Source organism: Bos indicus x Bos taurus, chromosome 21 (genome assembly GCF_003369695.1).
Source record: "Bos indicus x Bos taurus breed Angus x Brahman F1 hybrid chromosome 21, Bos_hybrid_MaternalHap_v2.0, whole genome shotgun sequence".
In the NCBI taxonomy this organism is placed as follows: Eukaryota; Metazoa; Chordata; class Mammalia; order Artiodactyla; family Bovidae; genus Bos; species Bos indicus x Bos taurus.
The window spans coordinates 2,847,263-2,870,243 of NC_040096.1; the positions used below are offsets into that span (position 1 = coordinate 2,847,263).

The 22,981-nt window shown below is 50.7% G+C and overlaps 1 protein-coding gene across 4 annotated transcripts in view; it reads right to left on the bottom strand.

Moving 5' to 3' along the window:
- ATP10A (ATPase phospholipid transporting 10A (putative)) overlaps positions 1-22,981 on the bottom strand; it is a 186,710-nt gene that overhangs the window by 49,405 nt on the left and 114,324 nt on the right. For all 4 annotated transcript variants that reach the window (XM_027521090.1, XM_027521088.1, XM_027521089.1 and 1 more), the window contains exons 3-7: positions 17,018-17,103; positions 8,388-8,494; positions 7,894-8,025; positions 6,516-6,646; positions 4,431-4,683 (exon numbers count right to left, since the gene is read on the bottom strand). In XM_027521090.1, the coding sequence (XP_027376891.1) occupies positions 4,431-4,683; positions 6,516-6,646; positions 7,894-8,025; positions 8,388-8,494; positions 17,018-17,103 (709 nt within the window). The remainder of the gene's footprint in view (positions 1-4,430; positions 4,684-6,515; positions 6,647-7,893; positions 8,026-8,387; positions 8,495-17,017; positions 17,104-22,981) is intronic.

The window sequence follows — 22,981 nt, forward strand, 5'->3', positions numbered from 1 at the left end:
TCTGGGGTGATGGACTGCTCTGGTTTTATGGTAAGCATCTGACAACTCTCAAAATCCTTCTGTAATCTTATGTGGAATTCTGCCCTCAGAGCCCCAGTTCCAGGTTAATGGCTGACTTTAGAACTGGTCCTCTGAGTCCTTCACAACCAGGCTGAGTTCTGCTTTTAGGACTCCAAGCTGTTCTGCACAAGTCTGAGGAGTCCAGGAAAGGACAAGTCAGAGAAAGAGGCAGGTGGGTGGATGGGACACTGTTCCTGACCATTAATTATTGGGTGGCAAATAAAACATTAAACAAATTGGATATGTTTCTATGCCTTCTATAAACTTCCATAAGCCTCTTACCCTTACCCATTAGAGGGCAGACAGAATTAAAACCACAATTGCAGAAAACTAACCAAACTGATCACATGGACCACAGCCTTGTCTAGCTCAAGAAAACTATGAGCCAGACCAGTAGGGTCACCTATGATAGACAGGTCATGGTGAAGAGTTCTGGGAAAACGTGGTCCACTGGAGAAGGGAATGCAAACCACTTCAGTATTCTTGAGAACCCCATGAACAGTCTAAAAGGCAAAAACATGTGACACTGAAAGATGAACTCCCCATGTTGGCAGGTGCCCAGTATGCTACTGGAGATCAGTGGAGAAGCAACTCCAGAAAGAATGAAGAGATGGAGCCAAAGTGAAAACAACACCCACTTGTGGATGTGACTGGTGATGGAAGTAAAGTCTGATGCTGTAAAGAACAATACTGCATAGGAACCTAGAATGTTAGGTCCATGAATCAAGGTAAATTGGAAGTGGTCAAACAGGAGATGGCAAGAGTGAACATTGACATTTAAGGAATCAGTGAACTAAAATGGACTGGAATGGGTGAATTTAACTCAGATGACCATTATATCTACTACTGTGGGCAGGAATCCCTTAGAAGAAATTGAGTAGCCATCATAGTCAATAGAAGAGTCTGAAATGCAATAGGTGGATGCAATCTCAAAAATGAAAGAATCATCTCTGTTCATTTCCAAGGCAAAACATTCAATGTCCTAGCAATCCAAGTTTATGCCCTGACCAGTAATGCTGAAGAAGCTGAAGTTGAAAGGTTCTTAGAAGACCTATAAGATATCCTAGAACTAACACCCCCCCAAAAAAGTCCTCTTCATTACAGGGGACTGGAATGCAAAAGTAGGAAGTCAAGAACTACCTGGAGTAACAGGCAAATTTGGCCTTGGAATACAAAATGAAGCTGGCCAAAGGTTAACAGAGTTTTGCCAAGAGAACACCCTCTTTCAACAACACAATAGACAACTCTATACATGGACACGACCAGATAATCAATACCAAAATCAGACTGATTATATTCTTTGCAGACAAAGATGGAAAAGCTCTATACAGTCAGGAAAAACTAGACAAGGAGCTGACTGTGGCTCAGATCATGAACTCTTTATTGCCAAAATCAGACTTAAATTGAAGAAAGTAGGGAAAACCACTAGACCATTCAGGTATGACCTAAATCAAATTCCTTACAGTGAAAGTGACAAATATATTCAACATATTAGATATGAAAGACAGAGTGCCTGAAGAACTATAGAAAGAGGTTTGTGACATTGTACAGGAGGCAGTGATCAAGACCATCTCTAAGAAAAAGAAATGCAAAAAGGCAAAATGGTTGTCTGATGAGGCATTACAAATAGCTGAGAAAAGAAGAGACGCTAAAGGCAATGGAGAAAAGGAAAGATATACCCATTGGAATGCAGAGTTCCAAAGAATAGCAAGGAGAGATAAGAAAGCCTTCCTCAGAGACAAATGCAAAGAAAAAGAGGAAAACAATAGAATGGGAAAGACCAGAGATCTCTTCAAGAAAATTAGAGATACCAAGGGAACATTTCATGCAAAGATAGGCTCAATAAAGGATAGAAATGGTAGGGACCTAACAGAAGCAGAAGATATTAAGAAGAGGTGGCAAGAATACACAGAACTATACAAAAAAGATCTTCATGACCCAGAAAATCATGATGGTGTGATCACTCGCCTAGAGCCAGACATCCTGGAATGTGAAGTCAAGTGGGCCTTAGGAAGCATCACTAGAAACAAAGCTAGTGGAAGTGATGAAATTCCAGTTGACCTATTTCAAATCCTAAAAGATGCTGCTGTTAAAGTGCTGCACTCACTATGCCAGCAAATGTGGAAAACACAGCAGTGGCCATAGGACTGGAAAAGGTCAGTTTTCATTCCAATCCCAAAGAAAGGAAATGCCAAAGAATGCTTAAACTACCACACAATTCCATTCATCTCACGCTAGCAAAGTAATGCTCAAAATTCTCCAAGCCAGGCTTCAGCAGTACATGAACTGTGAGTTTCCAGATGTTCAAGTTGGATTTAGAAAAGGCAGAGGAACCAGAGATCAAATTGACAACATCCGCTGGACCATCAAAAAAGCAAGAGAGTTCCAGGGAAACATCTACTTTTGCTTCATTGACTACACCAAAGCCTTTGACTGTGTGGATCACAACAAACTGTGAAAAATTCTGAAAGAGAGGGGAATACCAGACCACCTGACCTGTCTCCTGAGAAATCTGTATGCAGGTCAAGAAGCAACAGTTAGAACAAGACATGGAACAAGGCAATGTTCCCAAATTGGGAAAGGCTGTATATTGTCATCCTGTTTATTTAACTTACATGCAGAATACATCATGTGAAATGCCAGGCTGGAGCAGAAGCTGGAATCAAAATTGCCAGGAGAAATATCATTTACCTCAGATATGCAGATGACACCACCCTTATGGCAGAAAGTGAAGAAGAACTCAAGAGCCTCTTGATGAAAGAGGAGAGTGAAAAAGTTGGCTTAAAGCTCAACATTCAGAAAACTAAGATCATGGCACCCAGTCCCATCACTTCATGGCAAATAGATGGGGAAAGAATGGAAATGGTGAGAGACTGTATTTTCTTGGGCTCCAAAATCACTGCAGATAGTGACTGCAGTCATGAAATTAAAAGATGCTTGCTCCTTGGAAGAAAAGCTATGACCAACCTAGACAGCATATTAAAAAGCAGAGAGATTAATTTGCCAACAAAGGTCCATCTAGTCAAGGTTATGGTTTTTCCAGGGGTCATGTATGGATGTAAGAGTTGGAATATAAAGAAAGCTGAGTGCTAAAGAACTGATGCTTTTGAACTGTGGTGTTGGAGAAGACTCTTGAGAGTCCCTTGGACTGCAAGTCTACCCTAAAGGAAATCAGTCCTGAATATTCATTGGAAGGACTGTTAGTGAAGCTGAAACTCCAATACTTTGGCCACATGATGCGAAGAACTTAACTCATTGGGAAAAAACCCCATCCTGGGAAAGACTGAAGGCTGGAGGAGAAGGGGATGACAAAGGATGAGGTGGTTGGATGGCATCACTGAATCTATGGACATGAGTTTGAATAAACTCCGGGAGTTGGTGATGGACAGGGAAACCTTGTGTGCTGCAGTCCATGGGGTTGCAAAGAGTTGGACACAACTGAGTGACTGAACTGAGCTATGCCTTCTGTTATATGATTCATTTTAACATGCAGAATATGATGAATATCATAATTCTTGATTTTATAAGTCACAAAAATCTCATGCTTCCAACAGATCTTTCCCACCAAACGCCCCTAAAGAACAGCTTCCTATGCCTCCATGTTGTCCCCCTGTTCTGTATCTGCTTCTGTTTCTGTGGCAGGGTTTCTTTGATGTTCTGAGATGCCGTTCCAGGGACGAAGGGGAGTCTTGCTTGCAGAGCAGGTGCCCCCTCTCAGGGAAACATGATGGCCCCAAAGACACTTCTGTGGCATGGGGACCCTTTCCTGATTCAGATGGGTGGCGAGCTGCAGTCACTCCTCGACATAGGAATCAGATGACTCCCTTGTGCATTCAGAAAGGATGGAGGGAGGCAACCAAGGATGAGAAAGCAGGTGGGAGGAGGAACTGACTGCCCAAATTCCAAAGAGAGATGACACTTCTCTCTGGGACATTGTATTTCATTGGAAAGAACACAGCATAGACTGCCCAATACTCTGCTGAGCATTTTCAGCTGATAACAAGGAAATTGATGGGTGGCAAAGGAAACATCTCTTTGCCTCTTGGTATGAAAGAAACCAAGTGCCTCTGATGTGAGTTCCTCAAAGTTTCCCTCCTTGGTTCTGCTTGTCTGGCAGAAAATGAATGTATATGCAGATACCCACCACACCAGACAGTGCAGGGAGCAGGGTTCCATCAGCACTGAAAAGAGGGCGTTTCTGTAGATGATGATCCAGAGTTGCTTTGACAGCCTTTCTGTTTTATTCTCCCCTCAAAATCATCATCCCTGAAGCTCTCTGTGTGTGTATACACGCACACACAAGCACACAGGCATGCAGGTCTGATAGCTCTCTGGTCCTGCCCAGACGGAAGCTCTGTCCCCAGACTCACCATTTGCATCATGAGAATATTCTATGCCAGACACAGTGCATCTTCGGAAAACCATCTTATTCTCAGTTAAAGTGCCCGTTTTATCTGAGAAGATATACTGTATCTGCCCTAGGTCTTCCGTGATGTTCAGAGCTCGGCACTGCAGCTGCGAGTCTGTTTCCTCGTCGTATAGTTCTATATCCTGGTTAATGAAGTACACTTGGCATACTTTAACAATTTCGATAGAAACGTACAAGGAAATAGGGATCAAAACCTAGGAGACAAAGCACACAGAATGAATGACAGTGAGGACCTGCGAGCCGGGGGTTTTGTTTTCAATTAAAATGACAAATAACTATAACTGCAAGTAAGTAGGGACTATACTATACCTTTCAGAGCTTAAACAGGCTGGCTTAGAGTCAGTATTGTTAGACTATTAGAGTATTGGCAAAGAGTTTAAACTAGGGCAGCCTATGGTCCACAGAGAGGAAATCCACTATCATGTCTGGGAGCATGGAAACCGGGGCTTGTATAGAAGCAAGCATTTTCGTATTACTAAGTTGCACGTGAGAGAAGCTGGGGAAGGAGAGAGAGAAACAAAACAGATGGCACAGTCAGAGTCCTCAAAAGCAAAGTCACCTCACACCCAGGCTGAGCCGGGGCTCCCGATGGCAGGAGCTGCCCGTGCCGCAGACACACCCCACCGTTCAGGAGAGACAGTCTTTTCAGAGGCGGGTTCTGTGCTGGAGGACAGTCTCTGTGATCTCGGACAATACAGAGCAGAGGCAAGAGGCTTGGAGAAGAACAGTTACAGTTATGCTTTGACAATTCAAGAATAACCTTCATAAAACCAACGTTCAATTTTGTCTTTATTTGTGCAGTAACCGTATTATGCTGATACTTACGGGTTCAAACTATCACATCCCGACTAACTGGGTTCTTTGGGTAACTTAAGCATATGTAAATGCAACGCCTACTACAGTACTAACTCAAGGCTAGAACAAAATTTGCATCCATAAAAGGAGACTAATTTGGAAAGTTAGATAAGACTATTGCCCGTTGTGTGAAGCACATGTAAAAAAGACAGCAGAGCCCGCCTTTAAGTCAAAGGCTAAACCTTCTGCTCACTCTGTCTCCCTAAGGAGGATGGCAGAGATGCTTGCTGCCCCTGCCACTCCCAGAGGCCTGTGGGCCATAGTTTCTCAGTTAATGACGAGGACTTGTTCGGGAGGCAGGGGAACTAACGATAACAACAACAACAATAATAATAACCAGTGCTGCAAACTGCAATGTGATATCCTGAAATGACTCCTGGAAAAGAAAAAGCACCTCAGTGGAAAGACTGCTGCTGCTGCTGCTAAGTCGCTTCAGTCGTGTCCGACTCTGTGCGACCCCAGAGACGGCAGCCCACCAGGCTCCCCTGTCCCTGGGATTCTCCAGGCAAGAACAGTGGAGTGGGCTGCCATTTCCTTCTCCAATGCATGAAAGTGAAAAGTGAAAGTGAAGTTGCTCAGTCCTGTCCGACTCCTAGCGACCCCATGGACTGCAGCCTACCAGGCTCGTCCGTCCATTGGATTTTCCAGGCAAGAGTACTGGAGTGGGGTGCCATTGCCTTCTCTGGTGGAAAGACCAGTAGAAGCTAAATAATGTCTGGAATCTTGTTCGTGGCAGTCTTAAAGCTGGCTTCTCAGTTTTGATTGTGTACCATGGAAATGTAATACACTTACATTAGGACACATTTGGTGAGAGACACGTGAGAACTCTCTGTACTATTTTTTGTAACTAGTCTGTTGATGTTAAAATTATTCTAAAATAAAACATGGGCTTTCCAAAGAAGTAACTGATTGAAAAAAAACACTGATCAAAAAACCAACCCCTCAGAACCTAAGAATCTTAAGAACAGTAAAGGAGAATTTCAACTTGAAAAACACCCCAGAAAAGGTCCTTTAGATAAGTCAGGCGGAACACAAAAGGCAACACATTCATCAGGTGAATCTGTGCTCCTCCCAGATGCAGAATCTGTAGGAAGTTCTTAGAAGACTACGGTGACTTGAAGTTCTCACCAGAAAGGTAAACCATCTGGCATACGGAACTTAGTATTGTTACCTGCAAAACTATTATCATGGTCAAAAACGAGTAAACTGCAGCTGGGACTGGGGATAAAGAGGTGCCATCAGACTCAGGGACATCAAACAATGATTTCTTCTCTTGATAGCGCTGCACCCACAGTCCATGTCCTGTAGCAAAATTCAAAGAGAAACGTCATCCACCCAACAGAGAAATAAGAGTAGTGCTAGTCCAAGTCACAGCAGCACTTTAGGACTGTCACTCAACATAAGCACACTGGGCTTTGTGAGCCCGACTGGCCACCTAAGAAAGCAAAGCCCATGGTACTGTTGGCACCGCGATCAGAGCGCTGGAAGGCAGGCCCTGGGACTGGGACTCTGCCCTGGACCTTCCCCGCCGCTGGCACCGAACAGCACATGGTCACGACGTGGGAACTGGGTGTGCGCGGGCAGCTGCCAGTGAGGAACTCCAGAGACGAGTTTCCTAACATGTGTCTTGCAACACGCTGGTAGGCTCAGAATACTGCCTATTGTCCCTGCTTGGAGATTCAAAATTCACAGCTCACAGACTGAGAACCAGTGAAGTCGCTCAGTCGTGTCTGACTCTTCGGGATCCCATGGACTATAGCCTACCAGACTCCTCCATCCAGGGAATTCTCCAGGCAAGGGTACTGGAGTGGGTTGCCATTCCCTCCTCCAGGGGATCTTCCTGACCCAGGGATGAAACCCAAGTCTCCTGCATTGCAGGCAGATGTTTTACCATCTGAGCCACCAGGGAAGTCCAACAGACTGAGAAGCCAATGGCAACACACATGATCTCACCATGCCCAGCTGATGACAGAGCCCTTTTGTGCCCACACACCTGTGCCTTTAATAGGCTCTGAAACCCGTCACACCTGGGCACAGTGGCAGCTGAGCAGGGGCACAACGATCATTTGCCTGGAGGCACCACGTGCTTACCTGCCAGGCGGCCCCAGGCAGGTAAGGTCTGGAGGCCACGCAAGGCCACAGGTGCAACAGTCCACTCTCAGCCTAACTGCTAGCCCCTTTCAGAACGCAAATAACGTTTGCCCTGTTTCCCCAGAGTCCCTTTTAGTAGAATTTGTGCTTCTACTGCTCTTTATTCCTGCTATCAGAAGGTCAGTGTCACTTTTTCCACTGGAATCATTACAGTAGACGTGATTAGGCTGTCCTTCCACCCAAGAAATTGCCCATTCCAAAAACACGCTTTGCCAAGCTCATGCACTGAGGCGTCTCCATGTGGCCTCACTGGGACAAACACCCCAAGGCCCAGCCTGGGACAAACGTGTATCAATTGGAGCACCACGTCAGAAGGAGACAGACGCGGCGTGCCTGGCAGGCATGCCTGGGGGCCATCCAGCAGGGCCCGCTCCTCACGGCCCTCCAGGGAGACTTACCGATGGCTGAGAACAGAGACATGCAGATGAGGAGCAGGACACACCAGAGCACGTCACAGTTCATCTGCCTCTCCAGCCGGCTGCGCTTGTAGCGGGGGCCACTGTTGTTCAGCAGAGCCTTGGTCTCGTGTCCTGCGGGGCAGACAGAGGACAGCGACGCGTCAGGGCCAGTGCGGACAGATGGACTGAAGGAGGCTGCCATCCAGCGATCCGCAAGGGACAAGCTCAGTCAGAAAACCGGGTTCCACAATGCATCTCAAACGTGTGACCACCTTGGGGAGATGCAGAGAAAGAAACTGGCTAACATGCTAAGAACACTCCCGGTCCAGATATTATTAAACATTTTGCTTCTGTTCTCCTGGTTTCCTGCAATGGGTTTATGCTACTTTGGTAATCAGGAACAGAACAAAACAATCAGGGAGCCATGTCCAGGAACATCCAGCCCACTGTGGCAAGCCAGCGCCTGTGCCAGACGGGAGACACGCAGCACCCACCTGCATAGATGACAATACCGACGACGGCTTCCGTGTTTCGGAGGGTGCAGCCTCGAAGCAGCAGGTTTTCTTTGTAGAGTCCAGCCTTTTTGCCATTGTCATGTATGCTGTCAGGGAACAGTTGGCATGGGTCAGGAGGGTGCTCACTACTCAAGCAGTACCACCAGGGAAGGCAGGCCTAGGCTGGAAGCTGCAGAGGGGAGGTGCGGAGGGGCCCAGTGGGTCTCGGAAAGAGCGGAGGTGGGGCTACACAAACTTCTAGAAGCCTCCCCAGAGCCTGATGTTTGTTCATTTACTTTGCCCATGGGCTTTGTGGAATAATAAGGTATGTATAATTTTGTCTCTGCTCCTGGTTCCTGACACAGGGTTCCTAACACCTTTGTAAACAGGACTGCTAGAATAACCTTTTATTCTAATATTTAGCCCCAGTACCTGGCAAAGAGCTCCCAAAATTCTTGTAATTTCCTAAGTGATAAGAGCATTAGGAATGTCCGCTGTTCCAATACTTGGTCTTTGAGCCTGGCTGTTCCTGACACACAGGACTGAGCCTGTTACCCATGGGATCTGATACTCTCCCTGCGTGGTGTCAGAATTGAGTTAGACTGTGGGATAGCCGGCTGATGTCACAGAACTGCCTGATGTGGGAAAGATCCACACATCAGAATTGGAAGCAGGGCTACTGTAGGCTTGTCACCACAGAGACTGGCCACAGTTAGAGCGGGCAGAGCCCAGACTGGGGCCCAAGGTAGGAAGCTTGCCTAGGAAGACCCTGACAGGTGGGCTCTGCCCACGGCCTACTCACCACAGAGAACACTGCTCACCAGTACACCTCATATTATCACAAAGTACAAATATTTCTCTAGAAAAAGGGATCACATTGGTTTCAACAATAATGTCTACATTCTGTTCTTCTTATAAAAGTCATTAGAAACATCAACATGTTAAATTTGATGTGATAAATTCCATGAGACAATTTTTAAATTTGGTTTATTGGGCTTCCCAGGTGGCTCAGTGGTAAAGAATCCATCTGCCAATGCAAGGAGACACCTGAGATGTGCGTTCGATCCCTGGGTTGGGAAGATCCCCTGGAGGAGAAAATGGCAACCCTCTCCAGTATTCCTGCCTGAAGAATCCCATGAATGGAGGACCTGGTGGGCCACAGTCCACAGAGTCGCAAAGAGTCGGACATGCTGAGCGACAGAGCATGAGTTATTTAGATTCAGAGACTATACAAAGTTCAAGCAACTGCTTTTTAAATTCATCTTCTTGACCCATTAATGGCAGGCACACCCTCAGCCCTGTTAGCCAAGACTGTCCTATGCTGGCATGGAGGGGGTCCCAGGAGCCTGATGAATGGGTCGCAAGGGGAGGCTCTGGAGGCTTCCAGAACTCGAGCAGGGGCGCAGCCTGACCTCCATCAACCAGGCAGTAGCCCCCGCCTTCCAGGAAGCCACCCGCTCACAGCCTAGGTGGACAGGCCTCTCCAGTCCTCCTGCCCACCCCCAGCCCCGCCTCCTTCTCTGAGGTACTGAGGCCAATCAAGGACCCCTGCAAGTACCATCCTTCCCACAGCTCCTAGCACAGTGCCCACTGACCAGGAAAAGAGCTGCTCTGGAGAGGAACAAGGTGAAACGGAGCCCATAACGTCTTTTCCTGGTGCAAACAGCACTTCCTGCCACTTCAGTCCCTGGTCACCTGCATGAGGGATGTGTCAAACACAATCTACGTTCTTCACAACCAGGAAAATCAAAATATTTCACAGTGAAGAAAAGAAGCTACACAATAAAGATAAGGCCAAAGCACATGCTGTGGGACACATTTCCTGCAAACCTGGTATTTACCATCACAGCATCAGTTTCTGCAGAAGTCATGCAAAATAATGTGCAGACCCATGGGCAACCAACCCTGTGTAATACCCTCCTTGTGGCAATTCCAGAACAGAGTAAAGTTTCACTTTAAAAAGAGATTCAAGACTTGAGACCTCAGTGCCAGCTAAGGTGTCAAGAGACCCGCACGTGGGAGATGTCACACATCAAACCCAGCTCCACCACCACGGTTCTCTCTGCAACAGCCAGGCATGGAAACCACTCCTCAGAACAGCAGCCAAGGACATTTCATCTAAACCAAACCAGTTACGTTTATTCAGAACAAGAGATGAACTCAACAGAAACAAGAAAAAGGCACTTATTCCATTAAGCTTCCTTTGACATGACCTACACCTTTTAGCAACTGCTGTGCTTTCTAATGAGACCATGTCAGACCAGAACTGATCTCAGCGGGTTCATTGGCCTGTTTACAGCTCCCGGCCGCCCACAGTGACGATGAGGACTGTACTCTGAGCGATGACCCTGCGTCAGAAGGGGAGAAAGGCTGGAGAATGGTGTCACTTGGCAGGTGCTTGGTAGCAAAAGGGCTGCCTCGGTCTCTGGAGGGGGAAAGTCCCTGCAGAGGGCGGCAGGGTCCCGCAGGCTCAGGCTGACTCTGGGAAGATGCACACGACAACATGAGCCCAGCACACTGCCCTCAGCAGCTCTTTTTTATGGGCTGACGTGTGTTCTCCCCCAGAATTCGTTTGTTCATGTCCTAACCCCAGTATCTCAGAATACTGCACTTGGAGTCAGGTCTTTAAAGAGACGATTAAGTTAAAATGGGGGCATATGGGTGGGGCCCACCCCCACAGGCCTGCTGTCTCTATAAGAGGAACAGATTAGGATGCAGAGTCGGACAAACACAGAGGTGAAGGCGGTGTGGGGACACAGGGAGAAGGTGGGCGTCTGCACGCTCCGGAGAGGGAATTCGGGAGACGCCAGTCCCACTAACACTCGGATCTCAGGCTTCCAGCCTCCAGAACCATGAGACAGTATGTTTCTGTGGTTTAACCTGCCCAGTCCACATCAACCCAAGCAAAGAGTCACACCCTTTAACGCTTAATCTGAGCCACGCAGAAGAGCTCCTGGGTGGCGGCCAGTATTCTGAGGTCCCCCGTGGTCACGCAGGCTCTGTGGCCTGCAGGCAGGGACCCCGGAACCCGCTTCACGGAGGACTTAGGACAAGAAACAGGGCCCAGCTTTACAGCTGGAAACGGAACCTTGAATCAGAAGACAAAACCAACTAACCTCTCTGTTTTATTCATTCGTTAGGAGTAAGTGAAAATGGTTAACCAGTGGCTTCAAAGGCCACCATGACTCTGCCCTAGAGCTGTTGGGCGAGAGGAGCGGGGTGCCCTCATGGCCAGAGTCTACATCCACAGCAACTCTCTGGGCTGCCAGGGCCCAGGGCAGTGGAAGAGGTGGGCAGTGGTGGTATTTCCAGCTCCTCTCTCTGAGGATTTCGTAAGTGCTTCACTAGAGGGACGGGGCTTCCCAGCTGTCACAGTAGTAATCCACTTGCAGGGCAGGAGACGCGTGAGAAGTGGGTTCGGTCCCTGGGTTGGGAAGATCCCCGGGAGAAAAAAATGGCAACCCACTCCAGTATTCTTGCCTGGACAATCCCATGGACAGAGAAGCTTGGCGGCTTACAGTCATGAGGCTGCAAAGTGTCAGACAAGACTGAGCAACTGAGCATGCATTCACAGCTAAAGGGACTGCATTCAGGTCAATGAGCAGGGGCTTCCCTGGTGGCTCAGTGGTAAAGAACACCCGCCTGCCAATGCAGAAGACACAGGTGTGATCCCCGACCCAGGAAGATGCCACATGCTGCAGAGCACCTAAACCCGTGTCGCAGCTACTGAGCCTCAGTGCTCTACAGCCTGTGCTCTGTGACAGGAGAAGGCACTGCAGGGAGGTGTCCACACAGCGCAATGAGAGAGAAGCTCCCCTCCTCCAAAACTGAAGGGAAGCCTGCATGGCAGTGAGACCCAGCACAGCCAAAACCAAAAAATAGAGTTATAAAAGCCAGTGGGCGTTAAAGCACACTGGAGTAATGAGGTGCCTAACGCTTTTAACAGCCTGAGCTATGTTTCATATACTGTGAAATTCATCCATTTAAGTGTACAGCCCAGGTTTTTTGGTATATTCACAGAGTTTTTCAGTAATCCCCACCAGCTAATTTTAGAATGTTTTCATCAGAAAGAAACCCTATACCCATTGGCAGTCACCCCCCATTCCTCCCCCATGTCCAACCCTGGCAAACCACAAATCCCCTTTTTGCCTTTAAAGATGTTCCCTACTGCAGGCATTTCACACCAAAGGGACCACACAGCATGGCTGACCCCGCCCTCTGGCACGAAGTGCTTCGATTCACATCGGGTCTTTCACTCCATTGTCAGCCACTGTTCTGTCCAGAATTTGCTGGAAGCCAAGGTTCAGAAACACAGGATAACTTTCCTAAGGGGAAGGGGATGAGCTGGGACTGTCTGGAGAAGTCTTGGTACAATCTTAAGCAAGGTTAGTTCTCCAGCTGCAAACAGCTAAGGTTTCACATTTGGATTAAGAGTGAAACCCACTGGCCTGCCTGGTGGCCTGAGTGGGGTTACCGGGCGGCAGCTGAGGCCGGCCGAAGGCAGGCCGCCAGGGGCAGACAACGAGAGCCAGCAAACCAGGGAACTGGCTCCGCAGCTGCTCTGGACCTGAGGCTAAGCCGCAGCTCTCCATCCAGCCCAGGGCAGCCCCAAGCCTGAGCGTCAGGGCCAGAGGCGGGCGGAGGCCCTCTCCCTCCCTTCTGCTTGGCGGAGGGCTCAGGATCTGGAGGAGGACTCAGGACATGGGCCCAGGCCCCTCTCCGAGGCCCTGCTCAGCTGCCTCCCGCTCCCCAGCACTCTTCCTGCAGACCTCCGCCCGAGTCACAGAGGGAGGCGTTTTCAATACACCGCTGCCAACAGCCAGCCCCAGAGCCCCGGCTGGACAGGCCTATCCATGAGAGGGTCCCATCTGCACCCTGACTTCCTTGTAGCAAACCCCAAATACTGCCCAGTAGAGAGAGCAAGGCGCAGCTGCAGGGGCGGTCTAGGTACTCAGGACCCGAGCAGGCCAGGCTCTGGTGGAAGCCGCGGGCAGGACGGCCTGTTGGGAAAAGTGAGAAAAAGCGTGACAGGGTAACAGGGCTGGACCAGAGCGGGAGAGGTCCCTGAGGGGGGCCGCCCTTGCCAAGTAACCGGGCGGCGCCAGCGAGGAAGACGCGTGCCCGCTGGAGGCGTCCGTCTGGGCAGCTGAGTCAGCCTGGCGGCGGGTGCGACGCCGTCCACTGGAGATATCTTCCCGAACGAGGCCGCTGGGGCTGGTCCTCTGGAGGCGTCTTCCCGAGAAAGGCCGCTGGGGCCGGCGCGGGGGCGGTGCTCGGGCTGCAGGTGGGCGAGGGCCGCAGGACACGCCCTCCCGGGTCACCGCAGTCCCCGCCCATGGAGGGCCCCTGGAGATCTCCACCCAGCCTTTGTTATTTCTCTCTCCCTACAAAGTGTCCCTCTTCTTTTTTTGAGGCTTTCATTCCCGGCTCGGCCCTTCCTTTTCGAGACCCGTTTCTAGAAAGAGTGGTTGAAACAGAAGTCCTCCTCCGTCTCGTCATCAGCCCCCACAGCGGGGCGGGCCCTCACTCCCGGGCTCCCACAGAGTCCGCGCATGGCCGCCTTCCTCCCGAGTCGGGCTCCTGTGCTTCTCTCACCGCGCTGCGCTTGAATGGGCATCCCCGGCCCCTGCTCCGGGCTGTGGGAACCGCCATCTGTACCCTTCCTCTCGTGCCCTCTGACCTTGACCCACGCTGGTCTGCTGTATCTCCATCTTCAAACACAATCTACAGAGGCTCCTCAAACCTGTAAATCCAGCTCCTACTCCCCGAACTGTTATCATATGCATTTTTTCTATCAGTTGGGTCATTCCACCAGTTGAACTCGCCAGCTCCTCACGTGCAGGGAATCCCAACTCCCATCTCTCCTCCACCAGTCTCTTCCCTGATCCTCACATAGGAGACAAGCCCTCCTGCCGGCCTGCTCGTCCACTGGATCTTCCTTCCCAGGGAGTATTTGAGTTCTCCCCTCAGCCTTCCTGCTAACTGGGCTCTCCCTGCTCTATCCTACAACGGCATTAACCCAGAAGCAATGACCATAATAGTGGCCAATGTTTATTAAGCACCACCCCCTTCTGAAAGCTTTCCACATACTAAATTGACAAAGCTTTGCACCCATGACACAAGGGCCTCCTGGATTCTCCCCATTATACAGATGAATAAAGTAGAGTAGTTCACCGGCACTGTCTTGCTGGAAAGCATGGGCTCCAGAGTCTGCCAGCCTCAGTAAAAGCCAGATGTAGTTAATATCCCTGTTTAACACAGAGGTATTAAAAAGCAGAGATACTTTGCCAGCAAAAGTCCACATAGTCAAAGCTGTGGTTTTTCCAGGAGTCATGTATGGATGTGAGAGTTGGACCATTAAGAAGGCTAAGTGCCCAAGAATTGATGTTTTTGAAATGGTGTTGGAGAAGACTCTTGAGGGTCCCTTGGATGGCAAGGAGATAAAACCAGTCCATCTTAAAGGAAATAAACTCTGAATATCCATTGGAAGGACTGATGCTGAAGCTGAAGCTCTAATCCTTTGGCCACCTAATGCAAAGAACTGACTCATTGGAAAAAGACCCTGATGCTGGGAAAGACTAAAGGCAGGAGGAGAAGGGGACAACAGAGGATGAGATGGTTGGCTGGTATCATTGACTCAATGAGTTTGAGCAAGCTCCTGGAGATGGAGAAGGACAGGGAAGCCTGGCGTGCTGCAGTCCATGACGTTGCAGAGACTCAGACATGACTGAGCAACCGAGCAACAACCAACAAACACAGACGGAGCTCCCAAGGGCAGAACCGAGAGCTGTTGACTAGGGACTGAAGCCCCTCCAGCTCCAGTCCCAGTCTTGGGCAGGCAACAATTGTGTGGGGGGTGGTCTGACCACAGGGTGCCTGACACCCCGCATAGCAGGAGGGCACCGGCCACGATACAGCCTGGAGAAGGAGGTCAGAGTTATCACCAAAAGTTACCCATCAGCAAGAATACCCTCAGAATGTTCTCCCTAGAGGCTGCCCCCACCTCCTTCACTGCAGGGTCTGCTCTGTTCTGCCCGCCAGGCCCTGGAGATTTTGGGGTGGTGCCAAGGATGGTGTGACATGTACAAAGTCTGGGGCTAGGGGTGGGCGGTGCACACAGGGGCTGGGAAACCCACACAAGACCGCTTTCAGACGGAGGCCTGAATATCTGCCCCTAAATTTTACAGCTGACATTTTAGGATTTTTCTTAACAGTTTTACCCTCCTTTAACCAGTTGTTTTAAGGGGTGATCTAACACTTCCAAGTTCTGGTTGATCCTCAGGGCAGAACAGGCAAGCACGGGCAGTTTCAGCAGGCGTGAACATCTCCTGCCCTTTATGGTGCACACTTTTCATTCACTGACTCCCCCATCGCCCCCAACAAGACGGGGAGCCCACTGCATGCACACAGGCAATGATGCGGGACGTGTCAGCGAAGCAGAGGCCTCGAACTCATGCCAAAAGCTCTTGCAGTGGAGCCCCTCCAGGAGCAGAGCTCCAGCCCCGCCTACGTGTCTGTGGCGGCCACGCTGCGCCTCAGCCTCTAAGCAGCATCCTGAGCAGCTGGCCCCGCAGAGCTGGATGCTGCGGGAGGCCCCAGCTCCCTGCATCACACCTGCGGCCCCCGGCTTGGGTCCACACAGCTGCGCCCCGGCGGGGCACCCCCGCCAGCTCCACAAGTCCATGTGACTCCCTGTTCTCTCCCACCTCCCTTTTCCTCACGCCGCCTGTACGCAGCCTGCACAACTATTAACACAATTACAGGAGTTTCCAACCATTCGCAGAAGCACAAGGGTGGCACTTACTTCCCCCGGACAGCCCCCAGCCCAGCTTCAACAAAGACCACCAGGCAGCTGATCCCATGTCATTCATCTACCTTTCTTGTCTCTCTGTTTTGGAGCAAGGAGCTGGACTATCTATTTAACATGCTTGAGGACTTTTAATTTTGTTTATGTCTCTGTGTTCCCCTGACTACAGTGAAATAATTTGTATTCAGTTCACTGCATTATCCCCAGAGCCTTAAAAAGGGCCTAGCACATAGTAGGTGCTCAGCAGATACTTGTTCAATGGCTGAGAGTATGAACGAAGGCATGACCTCCCAGGCAGGCTCCTTCTGCCTGGCGTCTGTGCTTCCACTTATGGGGTCACGTGCAGTCACCGTGTTTCTCACCCCCTCACCTTCCCAGGCTGCTGGACGGAGGGGATCTGACCAGCGTCCACGGCCGACAGACTCCTGTCAAGCAGCCCCGTGAGCTCAGGGACAGGGCAGTAGTCCTGAAAGGCTGCACTCACACACAGACACACGCTGTGTTATACTATACACCGTGGGCTGTCCCACAACATGGGTTTGAGCTGTGTGGCTCCACTTATTCGCAGGGTTTTTTCCGCAAACACAGTATTACATCATCCAAGCTTGGCTAAATCCACAGACGCGCAAGTACAGATCCAGAGGGCAGACTATGGGACTTAAAAATCCGTGGTTTTGGTACCCTGGCAGGTCCTGGGATCAATCCACCATGGACACTGGCAGGGGTTGGCACCCCACACCGCAAGCTGCTCAAGGGTCGACTGTACACACTCATATCGTGTGTCAAACAGAAGGGTAAGCCCAGGCAGAGGTCCGATACTCACATGCACCCACGGAACCTAGTCAGGTCGTTGTTGGGCTTCTCACACTCGATTATGCTGGTGAACGTCAAAGGATTGAATTCGGAGACCTAAAATAATAGCATGTACACATTAGAGAGATCTGGGGTCAGCCTTGTCCATCTAAAAGTCACTTGCTTCTTGGTCTCCCACCCACAGCGGCAGCATTTCATGAAGGACTCTGCGTTTGTAACCTGTGCACGTACCCCCGCGCGCGCACACACGCACACACAGTGCTTGGCCCGTGCCTTTTTGTTTCTATAGTGAACGACAGCTGTCAGTGAGCCCACAGCACTGCAGCTTTAATGTAAATTAAGCATATATGGTAGAAGAGGGCAGGGATGAGTTGAGTTTCTTGAGACAAAGCCCCACCTTCCAACTTTCTACACGGATTCGGAGAAGCAGCTTCCATCTGAAAAACAGGAGCTTAGAATAAAAATATCATTTCCTCAACATGCTCTAAACATTCTTCACAGATATCTGGGGGCAAACATTTAAATAATCAGTGTGTAAGCCAATAATTTCTTTATCTTGCTTGATGAAAAAGTGACAGCTCATCACAAAGGAAGCCCTTCACTTAGAGTCTGGCAGCGAGAGATGAAGCGAGGCCTGGCTCGTGTGGAGAGATGCGTGCGGAGAGGGAACGGGCAAGAAGGTGGGTGGCAGGCAGCGAACGAGAGACACTGGGACACACCTCCAGTGTAAACTACTGAGGCCCATCTACAGAGTTTTAAAACCAGCTTGCTTGGATCAGACTGGCCATTCTCTTTTATCCATCAAGTGTCACCACGTGGTTAAAAAATAAAACAGATCTGTCTTGGCTCACGCAAGCCTAGCATCACAAAAAAGGGTAACTGGTTAAACATCAGAGGAATGGTAGAAACACTGGTGACCCCCCTCCCAGGTAACGGTTACTCCAGCACAACAGCACCCCCCACTTGGCAGAGAAGATAGCTGTGAAGGTAATGACTCAAAAGTCAGCCCGACTGTTTTCCAGGCTGTGACTGTTTACACAGTAGTAGCTCAATTCCACAGCTGAAAAGAAAGCGCCGCTTTAAAGACTCTTCTTGAAGTTTCATTAGCTATGGGCGCCTCTCTCCGTGGACTGAAATGCCCTCTGGCTCTGCTCCAGAGTACGGCTATGCTTGGAGGAGTGTATTTATTTCAGGCCTTGTGGATCCTCCTGAAGCCAGGCAGTTGCCTTTTCCAGAGCAGACCTCTGCCGATGCAACGCCCAGGACGGCCCTGAAGAGGGTGAGTTCCCCAGCACACCAGGGTATTCTTGGCAGACAGGGAGGGCGGACTTAAAATACTCTGTCTCTGTTTATGATTCTTTCTCTCGAAGAAAAATGTAACGTGCATGGCTCAGAGACTAGAACATTCTGTCTCTGGAGCGTCAGAGCTGCCTTTGTAACGTTCTACCAATAAGCCTGTGCCCTGGGGAATGTGTGTGCCCAGGCCACGGGATACCTGCCTTCGTCTGCTTGTTGGGGAGGGTTTCTAGACCTGGAGGGATCTGCAGAGACTGTTCTGGGTTGAACTGTGTCTCCTCACTCCCACCCCCAGAATCCACATGTTGAAGTCCTAATCCCTAGTACCCCAGAATGTGGCTGCATTTGGACACAGGGTCTTTACAATGTTAAGTAAGGTAAAATGGGATCATTAGGGTGAGCCCTCATCCCTCATGCGATCTGCCTGGTGTACTGCTAAGAAGAGGGAATCTGCCAGCATTGTGGACACATGCGCGTGCGCGCACACACACACATGCACGCATGCACGTGTACATGTGTTGAGGGATGACTGAAAAGAAAGAGGGAGGAGACACCCATCTACAAACCAGGGAGAGGAGTTTCAAAGAGAGCAACGCTGTGGATGCCTCGACCTTGGACTCTGTGGCCTCCACCACTGCGAGAAAATAAATTTGTTGTTTGGGCCACTCTGTAGCCCTAACAAACCAATATAATATAAAGCCCATCTCTGACTTTCCCATTTAAAAAGAGTTTGTGTCCAGAACACATCTTTTGGATGAGAAAATTCTACTTACCTTGATTGTTTCCAACTTAACTGGCAATCTCTTAATACCCCCATGTAAGAACTGTGTTTACTTCTCTCTCCACCCACTCATTTACCCGTCTACTTCCTGCCAAACTGGCTTCAAGGTGGTGCCCAAGGACCTACCAGCCAAGCTCCTGGTGGTCCAGCCCCAGAGCAAGGGCAGAAGGTCCAGTCCACCACTCTGTGCCACACATGCTAACTCCATATTTTTAATATGGGGAAGGTGAAAAAGTTCTGGAGATGGATGGGGGGGCGGTCACTGCACAAGACTGAATGTGCTTCATATCACAGAACTGCACATTCAAAAACGGCTACAATGGGGGAATTCGCTGGAGGTCCAGTTAGGACTCTGCACTCTCACCGCGGGGGCATGTCAGGGGACTAAGATCCCACACGCCCGTGGCGTGGCCAAAAAACAAAAAGTTCAACATAACAAAGAGGCTCTACCTTAAAAATAAAAAAGACAAAAATGGTAAATTTTGTATTATATATGTTTTACCACAATAAAAAGTTTAAAGAAAGCAAATATAAACAGACACCAACACCTGACTGTGAACAAAGAGATGAATCATCAAGTAACACCTAGCTCAGAAATCCAGAATTTCAGCACAAACGTAGAGCACCTCATGCTTAAGTCACCGCAGACACCTCTACACATACACCACTGGTGTCGTTATCATCGTCATCAGTTATAGCCGCAGTGTCTGATAGCTCACTAAATGCCGAGTACTATGCTAAACGCTGTTCACCACCCCTCACAGCACCACAGTGAGGTCCATTTTCAAACCATTTTTAATGTGCGGTGATGAAGGACCATGCCCACGGTCACGTGGCTGGGGGGTGACTGAGGAAGGCTCCTCAGCGTCTCAGACATCCAGCTCAGCAGCCTTGCCAAGACTGCCTTGCACTAATAAGGAAAGATGATGTAGTTATGTATATGTATAAAGATGGTATATATACATATATGAATATGCATAAGCCAAAAAGTGTACAATTGGTTCGACAGAAATTGCCAAACATGCCTTAAAGTTTTAATGTTTTCAAAAACATGTGTCAATTAAATGTACCCCCTTTCCATCTTCAGCAATGCCCTAGGATGCAGAGTTAGTACCATTCACTCAAAACTGAAGCAAAAAAAAATCAGGAGCCCTAGAATCTACCCCTGGTTCTTCTGATTAAGAACTGGGGGCCTCCTGGCATTTAGACTCGGCTCTCAAGGTCTCTAGAGACCTGTGGAATCACAGGTGCACGACTGCAGAGGTGCTTCTAACCGCCCTCCCCCCCCACTGCAGCGGCGCACTGCAGGAGCAGCGTGGTCAGCATGGGGTCACGCCGCAGCCCTCGGCCGCCCACTCCTCACGCTGGGGCCCAGCGCACCCACGCCTCTGCCAAGTATGTTGCCATCACTCACCGCACAGTCTCCACATCCCAGCAAGCAGCTTATGCTCACAGTTTCTACCTCAAACATTTTCCAAGCTTCTTTGGACCAAGTGATTTGACCTCATTAGGTGGAAAGGAAGGCAGGGCAGTGATGCGGGCAGAGTCCTGGGCCCTGCCTTTGAGCTTGCATTCCCTAGAAACCGGGGCATCGGAGAGCCTGGTGACCCAGCTCACCCAGAGAGTGCGCCTTCCCCTCCCTGCAGACCCTCCCGAGTCCCTGACGCCTGGCGCCCTCTCAGGCCAACCAGCTACCTCTGGGGCCACGTTCCAGGTCAACCCCACAGGGGAGTCAGGGTCTGACTCAGCAGTGCCCAGAGCAGTCACTGAATGAACGCCTGCTTCATCAGGAAGATTCTCTTATCCATACTGAGATTCCTAAATGCGTTAAATGAATCACTAATGAGTATTCCATACAAGTAAACATCAGTATTTTCCACCTAAAACAGAAGCAGTGATATCTGCAAAAGGGCATTTATAGTCCACTGAAGCAGACACATAATATTTTATCATAAAAGAAGTTCTTTAAACAGTTTACATTGCTATGCTGTTGGGATAAGCACGTGTCCAAGCAGGAGCCCTGCCTGGCTCTCGCCCTGGAGCTTCTGGAGTGAGGATGTGTGCCTTGGTTTCTGGGCAGTGTGGTCCCAAAGGAGGCAGATGAGAGGACACCCAGAGCCCGGAGCCCAGACGCGGGCACACAGGGGAGAGGGCACACAGAGCCCAGATGCGGGCACACAAGGGAGAGGGCACAAGGGAGCCCAGACGCGGGCACACAGGGGAGAGAGCACACGGAGCCCAGACGCGGGCTCACAGGGGAGAGGGCACATGGAGCCCAGACGCGGGCACATGGGAAGAGGGCACAGGGAGCCCGGACGCAGGCACACAGGGGAGAGGGCACACAGAGCCGGACGCGGGCACACAGGGGAGAGGGCACACGGAGCCCAGACGCAGGCATACAGGGGAGAGGGCACAGGGAGCCCAGACGCGGGCACACAGGGGAGAGGGCACACGGAGCTGGACGCGAGCACACAGGGGAGAGGGCACACGGAGCCCAGACATGGGCACACGGGGAGAGGGCACAGGGAGCCCAGACGCAGGCACAAAGGGGAGAGGACACACGGAACCGGATGTAGGCATACAGGGGAGAGGGCACAGGGAGCCCAGACGCGGGCACTCAGGGGAGAGGGCACAAGGAGCCGGACGTGGGCACACAGGGAAGAGGGCACATGGAGCCCAGACGTGGGCACACAGAGGAGAGGGTACAGGGAGCCCAGACATGGGCACACAGGGGAGAGGGCACACGGAGCCCAGACGCAGGCATACAGGGGAGAGGGCAAAGGGAGCCCAGACATGGGCACACAGGGGAGAGGGCACACGGAGCCCAGACGCAGGCATACAGGGGAGAGGGCAAAGGGAGCCCAGACACGGGCACTCAGGGGAGAGGGCACACGGAGCCCAGATGCAGGCACACAGGGGAGAGGGCACAGGGAGCCCAGATGCGAGCACAAGGGGAAAGGGCACATGGAGCCCAGAGCCCAGATGCGGGCACTCAGGGGAGAGGGCACACGGAGCCCAGACACGGGCACTCAGGGGAGAGGGCACACGGAGCCCAGACACGGGCACACAGGGGAGAGGGCACACGGAGCTCGGAGCCCAGATGCGGGCACGTGTACAAGGCTCTCTGTTTTCTGCCTCTGGGACTCTGTCCTGAAGATGCCTTTTGCTGTGTCCTGTCACAAGGCTCCTGCACACAAGGGGGTCCCCTCCACCTTGAGCTCCAACATCACCGCCCCGCGGTGGCCTTCAAAGGCCGGTCCCTCTATACGGCTGCTGCCCTGCACGGCAAGGTCTGCACCTCCACGCAGCAGCCACGTTCTGCCCGGGGGGCTCCAGGCGACCCTGCCAGCTGCCCCCACACCTCCCAAAAGCCATTCCTACACTCGGGGGCCTGGGGGAGGCCCACGCCATTCCACGTGGCTTTCTGTGCCCCCACCGAACTCCACCCCGGCGCTCCAGGAGGTGACGGTGCCCTGGCCGAGGCTGGGCAGGCAACTGCTGCTGCCCTGAGCTTGTGTGCCCCCCAACACCGGCTCCTTCCGAGCCCTCGGATTCTCTGAGGACAGTTCTGTTTCCTCCAGACCAGCACGGGGACTGATGAACACACGGCCCAGAGGTGACAGATGCTTCTTCTTCAAGGATCTCCCATATCACAAACTTCCAAACAGACCCAGTGCTCCCTGCTGAGTCCTTGGAGGCCTGGACCCCTTGCCTACCAGACATCCTGCACCTGGTGTTGCAGCAGATAGGGCTGGCAGGAGGCCTGGGGCACCTCTCTGTGTTCTGGAAAGCCGTCCCTCTTCTACAAGTGTGAATATAGATATGGAGAGGTGAAATACTTCTACAAGTATTTCAGTTAGAAGCAGTATCAAAAGACTTCTTCATAGCCTATAATCT